The 26,511-nt window shown below is 36.3% G+C and overlaps 1 protein-coding gene across 1 annotated transcript in view; it reads left to right on the top strand.

Annotated features, from left to right (window-relative positions):
• Positions 1-22,407, top strand: part of LOC126184378 (plexin-B) — a 981,143-nt gene extending 958,736 nt beyond the window's left edge. The window contains exons 15-20 of the mRNA XM_049926762.1: positions 493-841; positions 3,140-3,293; positions 5,588-5,773; positions 9,992-10,346; positions 17,330-17,693; positions 20,107-22,407. Of these exons, the coding sequence (XP_049782719.1) occupies positions 493-841; positions 3,140-3,293; positions 5,588-5,773; positions 9,992-10,346; positions 17,330-17,693; positions 20,107-20,214 (1,516 nt within the window). The 3' untranslated portion in view covers positions 20,215-22,407. The remainder of the gene's footprint in view (positions 1-492; positions 842-3,139; positions 3,294-5,587; positions 5,774-9,991; positions 10,347-17,329; positions 17,694-20,106) is intronic.
• The last annotated feature ends 4,104 nt before the right edge of the window (positions 22,408-26,511 follow it).

The following is a 26,511-nucleotide window of genomic DNA, read 5'->3' as shown; positions in this document are numbered from 1 at the left end:
CAAAGTCAAACATTCTACAGTGACAGTACCAACAAATTTGTCTCTCATTGGGAGAAATGTGTGTGATGTCAGGGAGATTATGTTCATGAATAAATAAATATGTAGACATGAAGAATAAGATGTAGAATGTTAATAAAGTTTGTTTTATTTAAAAAAATCATAAGAGTTTTCAAATAAAAAGTTTGGAGACATTACTTTTCAGCATGCCCTTGTATTATTATATGGTTTATCATTATGATGTTTGCAGTAAAATTTATGAGTTGACAATTCTCAATACCACCTACCACCTGAAGGGCCCCTAAGAAAAAAATTTTTCATAGTATTCATTTTCTATGTTTTGTGGTATTAACCAGTGAGTTTCCAGCAACCTGACTGTGTTAGCTGTAGGCACAGCCATATTGTGATGGAAGAACAGTTGTGTAATTTGTCTGGATTTTTTCTTTCAGTGGAACCTGTATTATGTGATAGTGACAGTGTATTCTTCCTTCACAGGGTCAATGTGGCTTCCTTATTAATGGTAGTTCTCATGGGGAAGATGGAATATGCAACTGACATTCTTAGAAGCTTGCTGTTAAGACTGATTGACAAATCTGTTTGTACAAAACATCCACAGCTGATGTTGCGAAGAACTGAATCTGTTGTTGAAAAAATGTTAACCAACTGGATGGCTCTCTGTATGTACAATTACCTGAAAGATTACGCTGGTTCTTCCCTCTTTTTGTTGTTTAAAGCTATTAAACATCAGATTGAAAAGGGGCCAGTAGATGCCATCACTCATGATGCACGATACTCACTTTCTGAAGAACGTCTGCTTAGGGAACAGATTGATCATGGAGTCGTGGTAAGTGTCTTTTGAATAAGTTATGATGATATCAGAGTTGTCACAAGACAAATTTCAGTTATACCTACCACTACAGATTTTGTTTGTGTTTGTTCCTCATGATTTACAATTTACTAAATGTTTCTCTAAGCATAGACTAAATGCTATTGTAAGTAAATGTATTTTATGGAGGCCACTACTGTTTGACATGGAATTGACATAAAGAATGACATAGCATTAATTCAAGAATAGAAACCCATCTTGCTTGTGAAAACTTGGATGCAGAAGATTTTATTTTGATAAGCCCTTGACTGCTACCATTGGCTCATGATGTACATTCTGGCAATGTCCATACAAAATTATCTTAAAAATTTTAACTTGCACACCTTCATCCAAAATGTGTTCATTTATGTAAGTAACAACGTAATGACAGCATATATCATATTTGAAACTCATTTGTTGTGAAGATACCTTATGTGAGAAGGTTTTGGCAGCACACAGCAGTACATGCTTAACAGGAAGGGGTTCACATAATCAGCTGAACATGCAGCAAGCATTCGTCTGATTCTTGTGGTCACAGGGTAGAAAATAGAGAAACAGATTTTTTTTTAGTGGTATGAAGGTGCTACTGCTAGCAAGACAGGAACTCACTGCTTGAAATTCTCAATGAACTTGGCTTAGACAGCAAACCCACAGTTCTGATTAAGCAAACACCAACAAACACTTATTCTAAAGTGAAATTTGTAGAAGTTTTGAGATCAAAAATCGAGTCAGATAGGAAGATGGTCTCTCCCCACTGCTCTTTAATTGCCTTCTAGAAAAAGTCATAATAGGATGGAGAATGTCATTAGGAGAAATCAAAATCAAAGAGGTCGTTATATTAGGTTACAGAAGGGACAATCTACAAATAGACTGACTAGCATTTTCAGACAACCTAGTTATACTTTCAGGCTCAATGGAGACAGCCACATAACTAAGAAAGACATTTTGGAGAAGGAAGTCATTAAAGGAAGAGTTAATAAGGTGAAAACAGCATACTACCTCACTAAGGATGTATATAATAAAAAAAATCATTATCTTCAGTAGTTAACTTAGACATTACTCTACAGTAAAACACCCAGAATAACTCTAAACATAAAGGCAATGATAGAAACACTGGAAATCATGGAAAGAATAGTACTAAGGAAAGTTTTCGGACCAGTTGAAGAGAAAACACAATACAGATGATGTTGTAATAGTGACATTTATACACATACTGAAAAAAAATGTAGAAATGGTTAGGAAAAGAAGAATAAGTTTCTATGATCATATCCAAAGGATGAATCCCAACAGACTGACAAAAAGGTTGTCCACTTATTTCAGTAAATTAAGAATGGATAGCACATGGTACAAAAAAATTGGAAGGGATATGGATGAACTCCAAACTACTCCACAAGATGTTGTGGTAAATCTCCCACTCAGGAAGAAATTGCAAGATTCCAACATGAAAATGCAAGAAGGAGGAGAGAGAAAAACATCAAGAAATGATGATGGAATTGTGGAAGAAAAGATAGGACAAACGGTTGAAATTACTGTAGTTTATAGTAGTTCATGAACAATATACCTAAAAGAAGAAGAAGGGAAGAGAACTCCAGTTGTTTGAGAACACTGCTCCTCTTATCATCATCAAACACAGGACTGGTGGCAGTATTTGATCCCAAGTTGACGGTGGCAGTGTTTGATCCCAAGTTGACCGTACAGATTGTGACATAGATGTACCTAGTATTCTTAACTGATGAGCAAAAGGGGATTAATCTGCAGAATTCTACTTTTTTTGTTCTACTGAACAGTGACTTCCCGATGAGTATCATTAAATGACAAGAAGTTAGAGTCCACTAGAAGAAAATACTGTTCTCTTCTCAGAAATAAATTGAGGGGTAATTAAGAAAGGCCACAAAAAGGACAAAGAAGTGGATAGTGTGTAAGATACTGTAAGAATTTATTTCAATTCAAGTTTTTCTCCTTCATGAAAATATGTTTCTCAGCAGTTTTTGAATATTAAAATTACATCTTATAGCATCTTCCATGGAAAATAGTTCTGGATATTTCTGAAGATCTCTGGGAATATGAAGACATGGTTGCAGTTAGTATTTGAAGTTCCCTTATTAATTTTGCCAGTTTCTGTTTTTCCTGTACCTAATAAGACAAATATCATTTTGTAGTAGGGTAACTTACATAATTTTGTGACACTATCCCATCACAAGTTAGTCTAAGCTATAAATTGCTTTTGCTTTTGAACTTCGTCATTTTTTAACTAATACTTGTTTCTGTTTATTTCAGACTCTCCATGTTGTGCAGGATGAGATAGATGAAAAGATTCAATGTAAAGTTTTAGACTGTGACACTATAAGCCAAGTTAAATCCAAAATATTAGATGCACTTTACAAGAATACTCCCTTCTCCCTGAGGCCATCAATCCATGAAGTTGATTTAGGTATGAAAAAAATACGTATTACCCATTAATAGGTGTTATACAATGCAATTAACATACGAAGAAAATATTAAATCTGTTATCACTCACTTTCCCCAGAAATTGATGAGTACTTGGTGAAACTGTTGTAGGTTCACTGTGCTAAATTTTTGGGTTCTCTTGCACTAACTTAAAAAAAAATTAAAAAATCCTGGTTTGTATCATTGTTTCATTAGGCTGGTGCCAGTAGACAAAATTTTCTAGACATGTGTGTTTCTTCAATTCACTATTTTCCTCTGCTTTCCACTTTCTTGCTTACTTGTTTACTTATCCTGTAGTCACCAGCCCTTTAGACCATGTGCTGCATCAGTAGTCAGTCTCCACTGTGTTCTGTCTTATTGTGTTTCCTTCCAGTTTTATACATTCAGAGCTACCGCACCTTTCTTAATCTTGACCTCCCATTGCTTAGAAAGTTGGGTCTCTGACATGTGGATTACATGACCTGCCCATTGGAGTCATCTGCTCTTTTGATATTGTAAAATGCTGGACTGGTTCATGATCTCATAAATTTTGTCATTCTTCCTTGCCCTCCAAGTATCTCCTTCTTTTACTGGGCACTAAATCTTTCTCATAGCCTTTCTTTCAAATGTAAGGAGCTTTTGTGTTCTCTTTTAGTTAGTGTCCAGTTCTCTGTGTCATAGAGGACATTGGGGCATATAACAGCATTGTAGATCTTCATTTTGGCAGAATATGATATAACTTTAGACCTGAACATGTCTCTGAGATCATAGAGACATCTGTAGCCAGTAGAGATTCTTTCATTTTTACTTTCAATTGCCATTTATTTATTTTATTCCTAAAAATTTCACTACAATTTTTGATAAACAGATTTATTTACTTTTCCAAAGAAACATTAAGCTATGTGTCATCCTTGTTAATTGATTCATCCTGCTTTGTTGTCTCAGAATACTGCTTTATAATTTCACCCTTTTTATTTATTGCTTTGTGCATGTTTTCCACTTCTTATTTTGAGAAATATATGTTACCCGTGAAAAGCTTCTTTTATTGTATCACATGTATTTGTTTTTATGTCCTGGTTTCCTTACTACCATCAAGTCATTTTAATAAGCATATAAAACAGTCATAAACCACAAGGTTGTTAATTTGAACATCACACTACAAATTGCTAGGCATGGATGAATGTAGTCCTAGCTGAGGGTCAAAAATAAGTGAGAACGTGTAACTGTTAGAGTTTTAGATTTGTTTTTAGTGAGAGGAGTAGGGTTAAAATCACCTCTGATCACCCAGTTTTAGGTTTTCTGTAGTATCATCTCGGATCATCTCTATACTGATGGAATATTAAACTTTTGTCATCCTATGGGGATCAAACCCCGTGCTGTATTGTTAGTAATCTGACATTTCCCATCAAGCTACCAAACCATTTTCTCTTGATACGTCAGTATAAAATAAAGAACAAAATTGAAAATATATTGTAGGTTATAATTTTGTTCGACAAAGACTGAAACTCGAAGCAATGACTTGAGTGGCAATGGTCTTACAATTTATTTATTTATGGATTTGTCACAAACTGTTTCAAAGGCTCACCTCACCACTACCTCAGTCTGCTATGTTTCCACAAATCATTATAATCATCATTCCCTTGAAATCTCATGAAGCTTCCTATTTGTTACTCTTGTTACTTGAGACCATTATTAGGAACACATTGGCTTCTAGCCACCATCGCATCTTGACAGTTCTTGCAAACACACAAAGTCTCCTTTTTCACTAACTCCAGGTCCTAAACACCAAAAATTTTTAATCTGGAAATTTGTAACAGAGAGGAACAAAGATAAATTATTAATTTGAAATGAAAATTTTCATGTAGTTGGATAATAGATACAACAGTATGAAGATTTACTTTAGTTTGAAACCTACAATTACAAATAATACCAGATTTTAAGATAAATGAATAGTTTATGAAAAACAGTAATCATGCAGATAACCTAGAGATTTTTGCCTCATTTCATTTTCCATAGGTTGAAAAAAACTTAGATCTCTTAATTTACCACCATCTCTTCCTATTTCAATTTTTGTCAGAAAGGGGCAGACAAACAAAGTTGAAATTGTAAGTTGTGATCTATACAAGACTGATCAAAACAACTTGTTTCCATTTCTGTAGAAAATGAGAGGTTTCACAGATTTTCGTATACATTTAAGAGATGCATTCTATGTGTTGCTATGAACAGGTGTGTAAAATGTAAAGTCAGAATATATATTTTTCCTTTGTTTGTTACTCATTGTTAATTATTCACTTTTAGAATGGCGGCATGGGAGAGGAGGACATCTGACCTTGCAAGATGAAGATCTGACAACTAAACCACACTGTGGTTGGAAGAAGCTAAACACTCTTTCTCATTATGGAGTGAAGGAATCTGCTGTTATGTCTCTTATCACACGACAGAATGGTAGCTTCAGTGAAAACTGTAAACAATCCTGCCAGAACTGTAAGTAATCCTGGCACTGTATTTATAATAGTTGTCTGTCTTGTATGTAGTATTAATTTTTTTAATTTATGAATCGAGTACATATTGCACTTATACTTTCCTGATTGTTTTCTTTTCATAGACCACATTACATAACCCCTACCACATCACACAGTCACTGTTCAACATAAACTGTCCACCAACAGGCAATTAATTTTACTCACATCTGCAAAGAAACTGTTTGAGTCCTGTCATGGTACAACAGAACTAATATTGATTACAACTTCTGGTTACATATTATGCCACAGCTTTCATCAATGCATGTTTGTTACATTGTACATACTTGTTTGCATAAGTAAAACCTGGGCAAAATAATGTAGCACCATAAAGAACTCATAAGAAAAATATGAACTTTGTCCAGTACATGAGTAACAATGACAAATATAAATGGATAAAGTTGCAAAGTAATAAAAATGTGCCACCTCATGAAAGAAATTTTGTAACTACCCACTAAGCAGCAAAAAAGATGTCTTTATGTTATGGTATGAAAACAGATACACAAGTGATATGTTTTGAGCTATTACATGTCATACTCATTAAATCTGAGGCTATAATTCACTCACACTGACTTATACAGGACATTTTACATCAGTTACCGACTTAACCTCATCCCTCTCATTTCTCATGGATTTCATGCATGCTTGTTCAATGCTCTAAAAGGTATGGCTCTCACCTTATTGTCTAATATATACATATATAATTTTCTCCAAATTATTGTGACATTTGTCCAAAAGCTTACACAGCCTTTGCACAAACCACACTATCATGTATTTAAACAGTTAATACCAAAAACTCTAACAGAACTGAACTGGTGTTGCCACTCCAAAAGACATGTGAAGTTACTGCTACATGGATCATATTCTCATCATCCCACGGTATGTTATATATTCCCAAGGCTGATTTAAGAGATTCCTAGTTATCTTTCAGTCCACTGCTTTCACATGTTGGCATAACCATGAGACTATTCATTGCATGAGGAACAATTTATGGTAAAAATTGTTTTGTTTAAGCTGAATTTCATCTGTCTGAGCACCTGTTTGACGTCAGTAAGACATGTTACTGGAATTTGTTCAGTATGGTATATCAGTTGTTTGATGTATCAACAACTCTCAGTCTGCACGAAGAGAGAAGAGTGCAAAGAATGCTGCATTTATATTAATTTGCATGCTATACCCTGTTTTCATGATCCTGTAGCTTTGTTCAGTCCTAATTACTGACTGCCAGTGTTTCATAAATAAATAAAAATGCAAATAATCTCACATTTTGGAAAATTGTTTGTAAAAACTTCAAATATATCTCATGTATGCTATGATGAACAGTTCTGGTTTGATAGCTGACCTATATCAATCAGCACTTTGTTTATTTGGTTATCTGTTGCTCAACATTTTCTCCATGTGATCAGTAATTATCTCTCCTCGTATCATCATCCATACAACTAATGTGTCTTCTTATCACATTACTTATTTATTACATTTGGTAGTTGTTGTTGAACAGTTACAAATAAATACACAGTTCTGGTACACTGACAGTTACAGACAACCAACAAAATAAACAAAACAAAAAAATAAAAATTTGCTCCTGTCCATGGATCAGACAAAAGCACTCAAGGGATAGTCCTATACGATATATGACACTGTTGGTGCTAGCCTGCCGCACTCATACATTGGAGAGTCTCATCTCCATTTGTGGAGTGCAGCAGCAGTTCTTCCTGTCCCATGTTTGATACAGTCGAGTTTGTACTAAGTAACTTAAGGAAAGTTGAAACCCAAAATATTGGCAGCCTGCTTATTGACTCCCAAGAAGCTTTGAAGATGATCACACTCATTTTCAGGAAACTCTGGGATTGAAAGTACTGGCTAACAGGCTCAGTCATGCTGGAGAACCCTGAATAATGGGAGAGACTGGTTTCTCTGTATTCTTGCTCATAATCGAGTGAGAGCTCACTTTCTTCTTGTGTGAAGTGAGGCGATAATACTTAGCAACAGGAACTATGGAACAGGCTTAGGTTACAATATACAATATACAATGTGCATGGCTTGTTGCATAAATTTTGCCCTACAATTTATTTCTCATATGAGACTAGTCTACCCCAGCAGTGTGTTAATGTACGTCAGCAGCTGCGTCTATACTTCTCAGACCACTGTGTGGTTCATGGCATAGGGTACTTTTAGTTGTACCACATGTTAGAATTTCATCCCATTCCATTATTTGTGTATGGAGTGCAGCTAGTCATGCTTCCCGTATTTGGATATGTTCAGTATCACATGTTGGACTTATCTATTATGGAGTTCCTGATGTTTGACCAATATTCTTGGATGTTTCATACATGTGTTTGTCAAGACATCATCTTTGTAGACTGCTAATTTTCCCATTATTCTATCAGTGAAATGAATGAACTGAATGAAATCTATTGCCTGCTTTACATATGACCCAGCTTTCCATTTCATATTGCTACAAATTTTGTATCCCGATATTTGCTTGATATGACTGATACCAGTTGTGAATTAATGATTTTTTAGTCATAGCATACTACAATTTTGCGTTTTGTGAAGTTAACAGTTTTATATTTCTGAACAGTAAAAGCACATTATGAATCTCTGTATCACTTTAAAATATTATTAAGATCTGATTGATTATCTGTGCTGCTTCTGCTTCATTAAAGATGACAGCTTCATCTTCAAAAAGTTTGTCCAGTCATTAAGATACAACATGAACAGCAAGGTTCTCAACACACTTCCCCAAGGGAAGTTACTTCTACTTTTGTTGATGATTCTCCATCCAAGATAACATGTTCTGTCCTGCCTACCAAGGAATCCTCACCCCACACAAATTTTATTTGATACCCAATATAACCATACTTTATTCATACATATTGATGCTTTTTGGCTGCCAAGAAACACTGCATCTATTTGAATGCCCTGATCCATTGTTACAGGATACATTGTGAATAAAGCTTGAGCTGTTTCTCACATGACCTATGTTTTCAGAATCCGTGTTGGTTACCATGGAAGAGGTATCTCATTATGTTTGAACTCAGAATATCTTCTATGATTTTACAACAAATGGATGTCAAACATACTGGACAGGAGTTTTTTTTTTGTGAGATCTACAAAATCTGAGTTACAAAAACTCAGTTACAAAATCTCTATGTAATCTGACTGGGACTTCATGAGGTGCTGGGGCCTTGTTCAGTTTCAGCAGTTTCAGAGCACCACTGGTATTGACATCTGAATCACTCATCTTTGCAATAGAGTGAGAACCAAAATGTGTTAGTACTCCGGCAGCTTCCTTTGTAAAGTAGCATTTGGATACATTTCTCCTTTCTGGTTTTGTGTGATATCCTAAGTCTCGTTTCCTGTGTCATCCGTGAGCTGCTGGACATTAACTTTGGTGCAACTGACAATCCTAACATATAATAAGAATATCTTTCAGCTTTGTGAAAGATCTTTCAATAATATTGTGCTAGAGTAATCACTGAAGGCTTCACATATTGTCCTTTTGAAAGACCAACATTTTTTGTTTAGTGTATCTCTATCTATAGACCTAGGCTTTACCTCACAGCACTTGTGTAGTAATAGCTGTTTCTATAAAAGTTTCTGTGCAATAACTGTATACCATGGAGAATCCCTCCCATCATTAACTGTTCTGCCAGGTACATACATGGCTAATACTACATCAGCTATTCTTCTAAACTTAAACCACAGTTCTTTTAGGTGCTCATGCCCTCAGCTAAAGGTTTCAAGATCTTCCTTGAGACTGAACATATAAATATTTCTACTTTTTTTTAGTTTCCCTTTATACATCATTAAACATTTTTGCTATAATTGCCTCATGGTATTTGATACCAGTTTCACCGTGCACACCCTGAGAGAGGCCAGGTTTGTTTGATACTGTTAGATCTAATAAGTTTCTGTCGTAAGTGTGCTTCTAAATATGGCAAAATTATTACTAATTGATGTGATAATTAATAATAATTGTAATACCATGGGATCACAAATGCAAATGTTTTTATATTGTTTTCCAATATAGAATAATAATTGCAATGAGTAATTATGTAAAAACTTTTTTTTATTTTTATTTTTTTTTTATGTAAGTAACTTAGAGCTTTATCTGATGTGATTCTTGTGGTTCTTGTTATCATAGAATGTGGCTGTTTTTCATTAGTTTTGTTTCTTTTAGGTACAGGGTCATTCTTCCCCAATTCTTTGTCACCAGTAATAACAGCAAATGGTGATATAGAATCAGGATCAAATGTGCGTGTGTTTCACTTAGTGAGAACAGTTGATGAACACCATTACCAAAACAACAAAACATCAGAAAGAACTCATAAAGCCATTCCTGAAATTTTTCTAACAAGACTTCTGTCTACAAAAGGCACCATTCAGAAATTTGTAGATGACTTTTTCAACACTATATTGACAGCAAATGAAGCACTTCCTCCAGCAGTTAAGTGGTTATTTGATCTCCTTGATGATGCTGCTCGGAGATACAGCATTATTGATCCAGAAGTGGTTCACGCCTGGAAATCCAACAGGTATGTTTATACAGCTAACCTTTGTACACTGTTTGATGAGAATAAATGTGCCATACTAGAGAGGAGGTTTAAGGGTGGGGGAGGGGGGGGGGGGGGGGGGAGGAGGAGGGAATAAAAGTTGTTCACACTTCACTGTATGTGATTTTTAGAAGTGCAAGAAAGGTGTTTTCCTTAGTGAATAGATTGAGTATTACCTTTAGGTTTTATAGAAAACCCTTAGTTGCCATGGTGAACATATGCTGCTTATCCCAGCAGAACCCAGCAGAAATTGCATGGAAAGATTACTAAGTGACCAACATTTTTTGCATTAATGTCTGTATCACTTCATGAAGATGTACCTATTCATCAGTATGTAACTGTCTGTCAATGATTCATATGTATAGTACACCAAACATTTCGCTTTAATTTTTGAGTACATACCAACTGTAGAATATCTGAAGCTGCCAAGAGGAACCATTAAAAATAAATATAGTTATTGTTTATTAATTGTGAAAGATGAATATAAAAATGAAAAGCAATTAACCTAAAACATGGTAAAATTGTACTCACCTTGATTGCAATAAATTAGTGGATGCTTAAAAATATTATATGTTTCACTTAGGCATTACAGGCAGTATTTCAAGTGGTGGGCAGCGTAATTCCATGCCTATTACATTTGTGACTGATTGGAAGCACTGCAACTTTCTTAATTTTTGTGAAATGAAGTGGCCAAAAGTTTATCCAACGGATCATTCATGACTATTTTGAGAACATAATGATTAGCTATAAATCAGGCAGATTTTAGACTAATTCTTTCTTAAGGAATTATTTTTCATGTCCTTACCAGCTCATCACTTCTGTGTAATATAACAGATATATTATGCCGTCTCGGCATATACAGAAGATGGATTTGAGATCATACACTTTGTGACTAATAGTGTGCTTCAATTTTTTGATACACACACAATGAGAACAGCAAAGTGTTGAAACAGTTTTGGTGGAGTTAAGCTCTTTGGTGAAATAAAATTTATACACAACTGGAAATTGAAATAAGAACACCGTGAATTCATTGTCCCAGGAAGGGGAAACTTTATTGACACATTCCTGGGGTCAGATACATCACATGATCACACTGACAGAACCACAGGCACATAGACACAGGCAACAGAGCATGCACAATGTCGGCACTAGTACAGTGTATATCCACCTTTCGCAGCAATGCAGGCTGCTATTCTCCCATGGAGACGATCGTAGAGATGCTGGATGTAGTCCTGTGGAACGGCTTGCCATGCCATTTCCACCTGGCGCCTCAGTTGGACCAGCGTTCGTGCTGGACATGCAGACCACATGAGACGACGCTTCATCCAGTCCCAAACATGCTCAATGGGGGCCAGATCCGGAGATCTTGCTGGCCAGGGTAGTTGACTTACACCTTCTAGAGCACGTTGGGTGGCACGGGATACATGCGGACGTGCATTGTCCTGTTTGAACAGCAAGTTCCCTTGCCGGTCTAGGAATGGTAGAACGATGGGTTCGATGACGGTTTGGATGTACCGTGCACTATTCAGTGTCCCCTCGACGATCACCAGTGGTGTACGGCCAGTGTAGGATATCGCTCCCCACACCATGATGCCGGGTGTTGGCCCTGTGTGCCTCGGTCGTATGCAGTCCTGATTGCGGCGCTCACCTGCACAGCGCCAAACACGCATACGACCATCATTGGCACCAAGGCAGAAGCGACTCTCATCGCTGAAGACGACACGTCTCCATTCGTCCCTCCATTCACGCCTGTCGCGACACCACTGGAGGCGGGCTGCACGATGTTGGGGCATGAGCAGAAGACGGCCTAACGGTGTGCGGGACCGTAGCCCAGCTTCATGGAGACGGTTGCGAATGGTCCTCGCCGATACCCCAGGAGCAACAGTGTCCCTAATTTGCTGGGAAGTGGCGGTGCGGTCCCCTACGGCACTGTGTAAGATCCTATGGTCTTGGCGTGCATCCGTGCGTCGCTGCGGTCCGGTCCCAGGTTGACGGGCATGTGCACCTTCCGCCGACCACTGGCGACAACATCGATGTACTGTGGAGACCTCACGCCCCACGTGTTGAGCAATTCGGCGGTACGTCCACCCGGCCTCCCGCATGCCCACTATACGCCCTCGCTCAAAGTCCGTCAACTGCACATACGGTTCACGTCCACGCTGTCGCGGCATGCTACCAGTGTTAAAGACTGCGATGGAGCTCCGTATGCCACGGCAAACTGGCTGACACTGACGGCGGCGGTGCACAAATGCTGCGCAGCTAGCGTCATTCGACGGCCAACACCGCGGTTCCTCGTGTGTCCGCTGTGCCGTGCGTGTGATCATTGCTTGTACAGCCCTCTCGCAGTGTCCGGAGCAAGTATGGTGGGTCTGACACACCGGTGTCAATGTGTTCTTTTTTCCATTTCCAGGATTGTATATCACATCCATATTCCATCTATTCTGTTGTATTTCCAACCATTTCTCTTCATTTATCAGATGGATTAAAAAAAGGTTGTGTGTCTGTGAACATTTGTTTATTTATATGCCTGCCATAATTTGGTAAGTATTTTTTTTCCTGTCCAGTCTTGTATTAGAAATGTATAATAAATCAGTTCCATTTTATCATTTTCTGCTTTGAAGGTTACCTGTGTTTCAGTAGCTCATTTAGAGATGAATAATGCTTCATGAATTGACCATTTGATTCAAATTTCTCCCAAATAATATACATATACATACATACACACATACATTAATCCTTGTTTAATGGATCATGAATACGACATTTTGTAATGATGTGGAATGTGTCACTTTAACATAAGTTTTCTTTACACAAAATAATAGAATTCATCTATTGAGTAGAAGGAGTTGTCATTCAGAAATTCTTATAATTTGCTTTTAAATGTTGGTTGGCTATCTGTCAGACTTTTAATACTATTTGGCAAATGGCCAAAAATTTTTGTGGCAGCATTATTCACCGCTTTCTGTGCCAAAATGAGATTTAATCCAGAATAGTGAAGATCATCCTTTCTTCTAGTGTTGTGGCTATGCACTTCACTGTTATTTTTGAATAGGTATAGATTATTAATGACAAATTTCATAAGTGAATATATGTATTGCAAAGGTACTGTGAATATCCCAAGCTGCTTAAATAAATGTCTGCAAGGTGATCTTGGGTGGGCTCCAGCTATTATTCTTATTACACACTTTTGTGCAATGAATACTTTCTCTCTTAGTGATGAATTGCCCCAAAATATGATGCCATATGAAAGCATTGAATGAAAATAGGCATAGTAAGCTAATTTACTGATATGTTTATCACCAAAATTTGCAATAACCCTAAAGCATAAGTAGCTGAACCTAACCGTTTCAGCATATCATCGATGTGTTTCTTCCAATTCAGCTTCTCATCAATGCACACAACCAGAAATTTTGAGTATTCTGCCTTAGCAACAGACTTCTGTTCGTAGTCTACATTAATCAGTGGTGTTATGCCATTTGCTGTACAGAATTGTATAGCGATATGTTTTGTACTTTCTGTGGGACTAAACTATTTTATAATATAGCTGTTACTGAAATTTAATCCTGAACAATTAATGAACAAGGATGAACAAAATAAACTGGTATGTGTGGAAATGTCAATACCCAGAAAGAGTGGCCTAAATCAAACAAAACTTGGAGAAACTGTTGAACAATTTATAAACAATGTATAATTAACCCTTTGACTGCTAGAGACTTGCTCTCTTGCTCTCTGGATTCCACACTGAATGCAGCTTTGTTGTCACTGTACTGCTTACCTAATATTGCTATGTGTGCTGAGAGGTGGCATTCCATTGCTATGAGATACGTATCATCCAATTTTAAGAAAACTATTTGGTGAAAAAATTTATTTTTTGTACATCTTACACTCTACTATCTTTGCTTGATAAAATACTGAATTTCTTTTCATTATTCATTTTAATATTATGTAAAGCATTGCCTGAAATTGTAAAGAGTTTGCAGAGGTAAAAATATATTATGTAATCTGTGTGTATAGTTGATTTTAGCTAATACATTGCTGTGTATGAAATGTAGATACAATATGAAAATTGTATTAGAAATTGAGACCCAAATGATATCTCATCTCATTTTATTCGTGAGTTATTGGGAGTTATTGGTTTTTGTCTCTCATGGACAGTCACAATGCAGTGTGCCCAATTCCATCCCAATGGAAATCATATGGTCATAACAATCATCATATTTCATAAATGGATCAAGATATCAAAATAAAGTCTTTTGCAAATGACAGAATGCATTGAGGCGCACACATTGTATGATAAATATTTGAAAATTCTCTGAGAACCAGCAGCAGTGAGAGGTGGAAAACCCAAAGGCTGTGTTTAAACAGACCCTCAGCACTTGGGGACTGGTGGAGCATGATGTGTCATCCACAGCAGTCAAAGGATTACCATTATGCAGTTATGGTATACATGTAAGTCCAGCTGCACTTTGTCTCAGCTGATCAGAAAGGTCAGAACTCAGTCTACATTTGCATTGACATCTACATCTATGCAAATACCCCACAAGCCACTGTATGGTGCATGGTGGAGGGTACGTTGTACCACTACTAATAATATTATCCCTTCCTGTTCTACTCACAAACAGAGCAAGGGAAAATGACTGCCTAGATGCCTCTATACAAGCCTTGATTTCTCATATCTTATGTTTGTGGTCCTTTCGTGACATGTATGTTGGTGGCAGTAGGATCGTTTTGCAGTCAGCTTCAAATGACAATTCTCTAAATTTTCTCAATGGTGTTCCTCAAAAATAATACTGCCTACCCTTCAGGGTCTCCCGTTTGAGTTCCCAAACCATCTCCATAATACTTTCATATTATTCAAACCTACCAGAAACATATATAGCAGCCCGCCTTTGAAATGCTTCAGTGTCTTCCTTTTACCTCACCTGATGGGATCCCCACTTCAGCAGCACTCAGGAATGGGTTGCACTAATGTCCTACATTCAGTCTCCTTTACAGATGATCCACACTTTCCAGAAACTCTCGCAGTAAACCAAAGCTGATCATTCATCTTCCTCACTACAATCATTATATGCTTGTTCCAAAGCCAAAGCAAAGAGCTGTCAAATAAAGTAAATGGAAGTGTTCCTATTAAACATCAAAGGATCTAATATCAACATGTGAGTTCAAATGCGGTGGAATGATGGGTCACTGGGGAACAGTTACCCTATCAAGACTTTTTTGTTGTACTTGAAAAGCTGCTATGAATGTGATGCATGTGTGGAATGCAAAAATACAATAGTTAGTGATGACCACCATCTTGTCCATTTGTTGCAACTGAACATACACCTTCTTTTATAATGTTGACTTGGTACTGAAATATTGTGGAGCTGCCTGCATTAACAGCTTTGTACCATTGGCTGTGACCCTTATTGGTGAAGTGCATATCATCATATCAACTTCTGTAGATGAAAACAGTAAATACCACATGGTTCAGTGGATATCTCAATGCAGATACTAATTTGCAGAATGGCAAAATGTAGTGTTTTTGGATGACTCCCACTTCAACCTCTCCTACATGTTTAAACACTACAGTGGTAAGCATAATCAAGGAACCTTGTTTTGGGATGTTTTAGAGCCCAACACAGGGCTGCTTCTCCAGACAACTCTACACACCGTATTTTACAGGACAGTGCCTAACTAAATGTGTGAGAAATGTGCATGCTTTGTTCAAAGAACAGTAGCTACAAATGCTTCCCTTGATACTGCCTAACGTATTGCTCATCAAACATATCATGACATGGGTGGTTAGTTGTTTATTCAATGTTGACCTCTAGCAACCACTGTTGGTGCTTTGCACACTCTAATAGAAACTGCATGTAGCAAAATCCACACAAACATATTGATTCCCTGTGTCATTCCATAACACTGCATTTAGAGGATCTAATTGCAGCACATAGTAGATCCTCACCATAGTGACTTCTCAAAGTTAGAAATCATATACAATTCTGGAATCCTAATGATTTTTGTACTGACATATTGTGCGATAAAACTCATTCATCACATGCACCCTTCTGAATATTTCAGTTTTCTCAAATGTTAGTGTATAAAAGACATTCAGTTAAGTAATACTGCAGAGAAAATGAATAATTTATTTACAGATCCATGCTTTCTTATATCAGATGAGATTAATTCATTTACACATAGATTTTCATATTGTGGCTATCAGTAAAGCTCTTCTTAAGGGAATATTCATTAACAGTGACAACATCACCATAAGATATATTTAAATCTAATCCCTATAATAATCGTAATTGCTGTCTTAGTAATACAAATGATAAAATTTCTGAGTTGGGGCATCAGTAAACAATATTCATTCATTATAACATTTACAGCCAATACTGTCAATCTGTTGTATTTATTCATATCATTTGAGGGGATTCTGTTCTGACACCAAATAAAGAGCAACACTAAGAGTCAGTGGGTACCAACCATGCCCTCAACTGTTTTCTCTTTTAAAACAAATTAATAACAAAAGGTAGTAATAATATATTTAGCCGGCAAAAATCTACATTGCCTTCCAGGATAACTATGGTCTTGAATTACCTTTCTCTAAGAACCATTTTTCCAACAACAAAAGTATGTTTTTTTTTTGTTTGCCATACGTGAATGTAATAAATACACACACTTGTGAAACATTCCTGAAAGCCTTGTTATTTTGGGCTTTCATATGCACTTTCTGATGGTTAATGATTGTAAAATGCTAGAAAGAAATGATAAACTTTTTTATCTTGTTGTCTACAGTATTTGTGAGAATTTATAACAATGGTGTTCCTAAAACTGTGACAGGATTGCACTTGAGTATGTGGAGGAGGATGTATACCTGAATGATTGTTCCTTTCATTCTATTCAGTCATAAAATGTCACACACATTTATGTTATTTTGTGAATTTTAGGAATCTTATAATTTGTTTAAATTTCTTTTGCAGTCTTCCATTAAGGTTTTGGGTGAACTTCATTAAGAACCCAGATTTTATCTTCGACATCAACAAAACAACAACAGTTGATTCCTGCTTGTCTGTGATTGCCCAGACTTTTATGGATGCTTGTTCAACAACAGAACACCGTCTTGGGAAAGATTCACCCTCCAATAAGCTTCTGTTTGCTAAGGACATACCGCATTATCGGGAAATGGTTTCACATTTCTATTGTGATGTTCAGCTGCTTCCACAGATTACGGATCAGGAAATGAGTACAGCAATGCAACAGTTATCTGTGTCACAGGTTGGAGAGTTTGATACAGTGGCAGCACTCAAGGAACTCTACATCTATGTGACAAAATATAGTGACCAGGTAAATACACATATTATGATGTGTCGCATATAATGTCTATGTCGTATCAGGCACCGATAATTTCACTGTTCCATGCTTTTAAGCTAAATCCTCATCATCATCACAAGACTGTACTTGGGAGTACTTAAGTATATAATTTTTAATCTGTTTTTCTGTGACATGTAGACTGCTTTATTGCTCCATCATCCTGGTTTTTTTATTGTAAATAAAACTGAAATAAATAATAAAACAATTATTGTCACAGAATTCTGTTCTATATTATGTAAAATATTGTGTGATGAGATAATAATTTAATATATAGAATAATATGTGTTAGAGTGTATGTGATCTAATACATTTCAGTCACTAAAATCTCCATGTCTTAAATTCCTTTAGATAAGGGCCAGCCACAGACTGCCAAACTTCACTTGCACTGGGTATGCAGGTCACATGCAGACCAAGGCTCGACCTGTGTTGGCTTTGCTTGTTACTTCCCAGAAGAACTTTGTACAGTGTGACATTTCATTAGCATTCTAGTGTGGCATTTTTTGGTTGGCACAGCTCTCTTTAGTTTGGCAGAGTCATGGTGTCAGTGCTGTTTATCCTTTGTTATTTGTTTGTCACATGAAGGATGTTCACAGATCCAGTGGCTGTTTGCACACAGCAAGGCAGTCAAGTGATCGATTGCTACAGGCCTTTAAAAATAAAAGGGGACAGCAATAGAGGGATGCATAAGCAATGGGTACTCCAAATTTTCTATGAAATGATATTACAATACTCTGCAGAAAGTAATGAAAGAGCAAAATATTACAATGATCAACAGACAGGTTTCATTTTCCCATACATCAAGAAGCACTTTGTGTTAAATTTGCAAGCATGCAAAGAAATTGGTGGTATGAATAGTAAAATTTCCAAAGTTGCATCCATTATTCCAGTCTCAATTTGCAACAGTTTTCAGTGGAATTTATCGAAGAATATGTAGACTTTATAAATGACTGCATAGTACATTGATTATGTCTAAGGACATGCCTGGAATCATTTTTCAATTTAAATTTCACTATTGTTGAATTTATGAAGGAAAAAGTAGCCCAGGAACAAAATTATAAGATCTGGAATGGGCTGCAGACCTTGTACTTTAAGTGGAATTGACTGCACGCTGCCCACAGTAAGATGTTGCAAGGTGTTAAACAACATCTTTCTGATTTGATGGAGATGCATTTAAAAAGAGAATCATGTTAGAGAAGGAACACTTTCTGATAGTGCAGTCCAGTTCCCTAAGCTCACTGCCATTAAAGAAAATGCAAGGCTTGAAGAATTCATTGTGACCTTGAAAGAATTAGAAGGATCATTTCCTATACATTTTGAGGACATTGACAATCTTACAACTGTTTTTGAGCTATTTTTAAGACCATTTGGTGTTTCAGTTGAAAGTGCTCCTGTCCATGCGCTGATGTAACTGATTGACCCGCATAGTTGAACACTGTGGCACTCATGCCAGGGCATGGCTTGCAAGTCAAATTCTTGGCTGACACTGCTTTAGATGAAAAGACAAAAAAATTTTGGGAACAGATGATCTTAAGTAGTGAGTAATCACAGTCCATTGAGAATGTGCAGATTTGTACGGCACTTCCCTTATTGATCTTGTGGCATACCATTTGTTGTTTCTAAATAATTAGTATAACATATAATTTTCTTCAACTTTGTGCTGTTCACACCAGAGTATGTGTAAATCATGAGCTATAGGAATGTGTTTGAATATAACTTCTTCTCCTCATGAAATTTTTTGCCACTTCATTTAGCTGAAGGTTTATATGTCAAGGGGTCTAGAGTGTCAGAAGTTGACTGCTGATTGTGATTTGCGAAAGATATGCCAAAACAACTGTGATGCAAGTTATGAACTGCTCCATTGAACATATTTGAAAACTCTAGGGTACCTTCAGAATATGACACAAAGATTAGTCTCAATTAGATAACCAAATACTTAATTAAAGTATGTTCTCAAGTGAGAGGGTGGTGATACAAGGGGAGACAATGAACGTAAAAACAGTTCTTCTACTGTTAAGTTGTACTTTACCCAACATAATGAAAGAACTGGAGAGAGCTCAAAGGCAGCAATTAGGAGCAATATAGAAAGTGGTTAAAGTTTGGTTGGAATTCATAATGTCCCCAAGTCCTCTGAATGTAAATCATTTGTCAGTGGGAGTTTAGTAGAAAGAGCTCTTGATAATCATGGTGTAGTGAATAATGAGGTCACCAAGAAGATGATCTCACTTCTCATCTTCCCATCTTATCTTTTCTTTTCATACCAGACAATCCCCCTTTCCTCCATCACTCTCTTTTTCCCACTTTCATTTTAATGGTAGTGTAATCAGCCACTGGATATACCTTGTATTAAAAATAAATTGAATGTCGTCATTCACTTTCTGCATTACAGATCTTGGAGGCTCTGGACACAGATCCTTACTGCAAGAAGATGCACTTGGCTCATAAGCTGGAAAATGTGGGCTGCACACTGGAGGGAGAAGAAACATCAACCTGCTGACAACGAGCGTCACCTGATCTCCTGCTGGCCAACCTCTGCTCAGAGTAGCAGAAATTACTGTGATAAGCACATGCTGTGATGTGAAGTTCACTGTTGGGATCAGGTGACTGGTGCATCCCAGTCTAGCCAACAACCAGAGTGCTGCAACTCTTTATAAAAGCGCAACAGTTTCCTAACGTTGAGTGCCTCGAAAATAATACTGCAAAAAAAGTGTCAAAATATCCTGCTGATGAACTAAATTTGTCAGAGGATCAACAGAGATATTATTTTAAATCTGCATTTTTATATATAGATGAAACTTGTAGAAATTGGTGATACAAAATTTTAAATTTGTAATTTGGTAAGTTGCTGGAAACTACTTGCCAATATTTTGTTGGATTTTGTTGAGAAGAGACCAGGTATTGACTGTCAAATAAGTGGAGTTTATATGACACATACATTTTGGCCACTGGCTGCGCTCAGTTTGTTAGCACAGAGTAGCCAATTTAGAGTTTAGCGGGATGTCACGTTAGCGGCCGTCCGTGGTCCACACTCTTGTACTGCTGTTACGAGACTGAGGCCTGCATTCTTTCAGCTGAAAGCCATTTTTCTGCAGGTTTTTTTTTCCTTGTGGGTGATGATAATTTACTGGAAGTTGTAAGATGTGTAGGAGGCTACTAGTCCAGGAGCAAGAGATTGGAAAGAGAAGCCCCTACCATACATTGCAATTTTACACAGCAGCTAAACTTATGTACTAGGAGAGGAGTCGGGACCAAACAAGGCAAACCATTTTCTCACTTGTGTTGAAAAGATTATGAGATACCATGAAACTAATTCAGGTATACAGGTCTTAAGCCCATCCATTACTACTGTCCCTCCCCTCCCTTTTTGAGTGGGGATTATGAAACAGAGTTAATTGTTGTGTATACTTTTTTATATGCAAAATATAATTGACAACTCATTGCCATCAGTGAATGACAATTATGTGTTTTTTATATTTGTTGCAAATTTCAGATTCTGTCTATCTCCCTTTTACACAAAGCTTTACAGAATCTCAATGAGCTGTAGTAATATGTACAGTTAAAATGCTGATCGAAAGAACAATGACAGCTTGTAAATCAGTGTGTTTGTGTTTCTGTTTAATGTACAGTGTCTTCTCTTCAATGTGAAACTAAGCTGTGTGCAATAGACTTTCAGGAAAGAAAATATCAAAAATGTTATTTTTGTAATTCTATTCAATTAAAACTGTTCCATCACATGAAATCATTCAATACCTCCTGTAGGGTACTCTTTCCTGCATTTTCAGTGTTACTATTTTCTTTAATAATCAAACAATGTTCATTCAGACCATTACTTTTTTACATTAAAAAATATTTTCTGTTGTCAGAAATGTAAATGCTGTTTTTTTTATGTAGACTCGGTGTAATGATCCATTAGAACATACTGTGATCCCCTGTCCCCCATGTTCACACACATGTATCTCCTGTAAATTAATAAATAATTTTTTGGAACCTTTGCCCAAATACTCAAAATTATGTTTGTTACATTTGTACATTACAGATTCAGATCCTTTGTGTGATTCCAGTGTAATGGGATGTGAATGGCAGTGTTTAAATATATAGAATCAATAGTCACCTTGTACTGGACGTTTTCTGGTTAATGACTATACAATAAAATATGTTGAATATTTCATAAAATGTGGATATTTAAACTAATATTGTAAGAAAGTTTCATTTTTGTCAAACCTTTGGTTCCTTGTCCTCTCTGATTCACTGTGGTTTCACAGCAAGAAATAGTAATGTGACTCATATAAACTGTAACTGGAGGGATCACTTTGTCCTGATGTCTTGAAAAGTATGATACAACAGTACAAAAATGATTGTAAATGGCTGTGGAGACTCTAGGTGAGAAACAAATAAGGTTTGGGGGCAGATTTTGCTCCTTGATGGACAGAATAAAAGTTAGTTGACACAGTGAGAAGCAAACTACAATTACAAAATACAACAGCTTCTACATGAGAAGTGTTCGCGTTAAGGCAATGACAGTCATTACAAACTGTGATAAAAGAAAGCAGAACATATTAGAATAGTTCATTGTAAATTCTGCATTGGTAAGCACAAATGATTTGTTACACAACTAAGAAACATGGAATTTCAACATGTATTTTTCAAATTCAAAATAAATAAACTGATCGAATATTTGGAAACATACTAACTTTGATGCACAGTCTTTATGATTTAATATTAACTTTGCTATAAATTTGTTTAGAGCATGTATTTTAGATAGTAAAAACCATGCTTGGTCTATAACAGTAACATCAAATCTTGTATGTTTTGGAAGTACATGTACAGTCCTAAGCTAGTACATTAATGCACACAGTAGGAAGAACTCTTGATATGCATAAACAAGGATTCCTTAACTGAAAATAACTGTGCAACAAATGCAGTGCCATGAAACTGTGGCCTGTGCCTTAACACAAGTGCTTCTACTTTTAATAATAGGTAATAGATAATAAAGTGTATAAGCTGCTGTGAGCATTCATCGTATATAAATCAGATCTGTAATTAATAGCATGACAAACAATAATAAGTGGACTGTATTACTCACTTCCAGTTATCAATAAACCAAAATGCATAGTCTTGATAACATTCCCATCATGTCAATGTCCTTTTTGTTGTAAGGGAGGCTTCAATACTGCCACTAAGTTGTAGGTATTCAATTTGCCCACTCACAATGGCCTCTGAGTCCAGAAATGTATTAAAGTTGCTGACTGATCATAGACATAATTTGTGTTGAATTAACTTCGTAGTTCTTAGTGACAATCATCTCCTGTGTTGAGTGATTTCAGCTGCTAAGGACTGCTGCTGTCTGTTATTGCTCATTGTTTGTGATGTCATATTATTAGCCTCATATGGAGCATCATTTTTGACCATGTTGGTCTCTATACATTTAACACAAAGGCAGTCTTTAATAGACTAGCTTCACCTTTTCAGACTGTGGAAAACTGTTCTCTTTGAAACATACCTCCCCTTCTTCCTCATATTTCTAATTTCAGATTAGACTAGATATGTCATGTAGTGTACTCCATACTGATATCATCCAGTGCAATAAAAAAATTGCACTACATTAATTATGAGTGTTACAACTGCACAAAGATGTGTTTCCATTACACTGGTAATATCTGTGCCTAACAATAACTTTTAGAGTCTCAGTCTTCATTTTTCCTGCATGGTAAGTTTTTCGAAACCATCAGTGGGCAAAACACCTTACTTCTACAAACAGATTTGCAAACCATTACTGTACTTTTATACCAGTCTTCATGTCTCATTGTCACCTCAATATCCACAATAATTACATTAATTCTGGTTGAGCATATATATTGATTCAGATGAAGGCATTACTGGTACCTCATTTCGAATTCAAAACACAAGGGTTTGAAACACACTCATACTAGAGCCAACTTCAACGATTTCAGGCAGACAAATGTATAGCTCTCAACATTAACAGAAAATAAAGTAAAACTCTACCCTTTTAACAACACAACAATTATAACAAAGAGTAGTGGTGAGAAGGGAAGGGATAAACAATCTAGTAGACTTCTTGCGATGAGAAAAATTCTCATTGTCCATTACTAGTTTCCTATTGGCACTACAAAACTGTCTTAAAAATCTTTTGTCCTTCTATTAGTCTCTTCCCATCAGTCTCATGTCAACAGAATTCAGTGGTTACCCAAAGTACCAAACCACATCACCTTTAAAGTCAGTTTTTTCTTTTATCCACACCCTTTATATTTTATTCTCCCTGATGTAATTTTTATTCCCAGTAAAGTAGTGTTTATTAAATGTATTTTAGTTTGCTTCTGGGGTATTTTTCTGTTATGCTTGAGTAAAGAAATGTTAAGATTTCTTAGCCCCACTGAGTACTCTCTCCTGTATAAAACTTACCCTAGATATGATGGTATTAAGTGATACATTAGTCAGTGTAAGACAAGAAAGACAAAATGTTTCAGACTGTTACTTCCTTAATGCACACTGTATAATGTCTTATGTAAGTAAAAATGGACTAACACAATAGTAAGACACTGGACTTGCATTTGAGCAGATGTTGGTTGAAATCCCCCTCCAGACATCCTGATTTAGGTTTACTGTGATTTCCCTAAATGGCTTAGGGCAAATGTCAGAGTGGTTCTTTTGAAAAAGAGATAGTCAGTTTCACTCTACATCTACATGTATACTCTGCAAACCACTGTGAAGTGCATAGCAGAAGCTGTGTCCCATTCTGCCAGTTCTAAGGGCTTTTACCCATTCCATTCAGGTACGGAGCATGAGAAGAATGACTGTTTAAATGCCTCTATGGGTGCTGTAATTAATCTAAACTTGTCCTTATGATCCCTGTAGGAGTGATATGTAGGAGGTTGTAGTGTATTCATAGAATCATCATTTAAAGCTAGTGCTTGCAACATTGTAAATGCTTTCAGGTGATAGTTTACATCTATTTTCAAGCATATGCCAGTTCAGTTCTTTCAACATCTTTGTGGCACCCTGTAGTGGGTCAAACAAACCTGTGACCATTTGTGGTGCTGTTATCCGTATATGTTCAAAATCCACTATTAGTCTTATTTAGTAAGGGTCCCACACACTTGAACATTATTCTAGGATGCTTCACATGAGTGATTTGTAGGCATCCTTTGAAGACTGATAGTAATTACCTAGTATTCTTCTAATTAACTGAAGTCTGCTACCTGCTTTACCAATGACTGAGACTTTATGATTGATCCATCTCATGTCCCTACAAAATGTTACACCCAGAGATTTGCATGAGTTTACCAATTCCAGCTGTGATCATTGATATTGCAGTCATAAAATACTACGTTTTTTTTTATTTTGTGAAATGCACAGTTTAACAATTCTGAACTTTTAAAGCAACTTGTCAATCTATACACCACTTTGAAATCTTATGAATATCTGACTGGATATTTGTGAAACTGCTTTCAGACTGTACTTCATTGTATATAATTCCACCACCATCTGCAAAATGACTTGAGATTATTATTAATATTGTCCACAATGTCATTAATACACAACATGAACAGCAAGGGACTCAACACACTTCCCTGAGGAACACCTGAAGTTACACCTATTAGTGACTCTCCATCCAAGATATAGTGCTGCATCCTCCCTACCAAAATTGCTTAATTGAGGTTCAAATTTCACTTGATGCCCTATATGACTGTCCTTTTCATAATAAGTGTAGGTGTGATACTGAGTCAAATTCTTTTCAGAAATTGAGAAGTATGGTATCTACCTGACTGCTTGATCATACACTAGCATTGTCAAATCCGAGGTTCTATGCTGATTCTAATGACCTTATTGTTGATTGGAAATTAAAGCCTAAACTTTCTTCATTTCATTTATGTAACATGTTTAACACATTCATAAACTATGGCCAACCCAGCATTCTTTCCCATGGAGTGGTGTTGTGATCATTTCCTGTCAAGTTTGTGATATAATCCAAACACCATTCTATATATTAAAAATGTTGATTTTTCTTTCATTATAATTACTGTCTTCACATTTATTTATGCAAGTGATATTATAAAGGTTGCTAAATATCATTTTCAATGGTTATTATATTTACGTAGAGAACCAGGTGAAAACTATTGCCCTTATTCAGTGTATCCACTTCAATTTTAGTAACCTTATTTTTATTATTGTTACGGAAACAAGGAGCAGAATTGTTTCACATTCAATCTGAAGCCTAGGTTTTGTAAAGTCTTGCAACTGCTCTTCATAAAAATTAACCTGAACAGTTATAATTCTAGCAGCAGATACCTGAATTCCTTTGACATTTTTCTCTCATGTGGCTTTATGATGATCCCATAAACAGTGGCTGCACTCAACAATAGGTCCCATGAGCCCTTAATGTGGTCTATTAGAGAAATATGTTGCACTCTCCCAGAATTCTGTAAACAAATTCAAATATTAATTTGTCAGTGTGATATTGGAGTGAAATATATTACAATTGTTTATATATATTTTCACAACTTACTTCACCATCACCTATCTGAAAGTTTTTGTGGCTGTTGTGAAGTGATGAGTGCATTTTGAAACACAGAATTCAACTGCTTTGTTTCCCTCCCCTTCTTTTTCTTTGTCTTCCATCATGGCCATTGTAATCTTCAACCAAAATTTTCCAGGTATATGATCATATGAGCATGTTATTGTATAGACCAACATGTTTGTCTCTGTTCTAAGTGATCTTCATAAAGGTGGTATATTGACCACTGAATAACTACTTTCGAAAGGGTCAGTCAAAGTG

Source organism: Schistocerca cancellata, chromosome 4, assembly GCF_023864275.1.
Source record: "Schistocerca cancellata isolate TAMUIC-IGC-003103 chromosome 4, iqSchCanc2.1, whole genome shotgun sequence".
In the NCBI taxonomy this organism is placed as follows: domain Eukaryota; kingdom Metazoa; phylum Arthropoda; class Insecta; order Orthoptera; family Acrididae; genus Schistocerca; species Schistocerca cancellata.
This window is presented reverse-complemented; position numbering and strand designations above follow the sequence as displayed.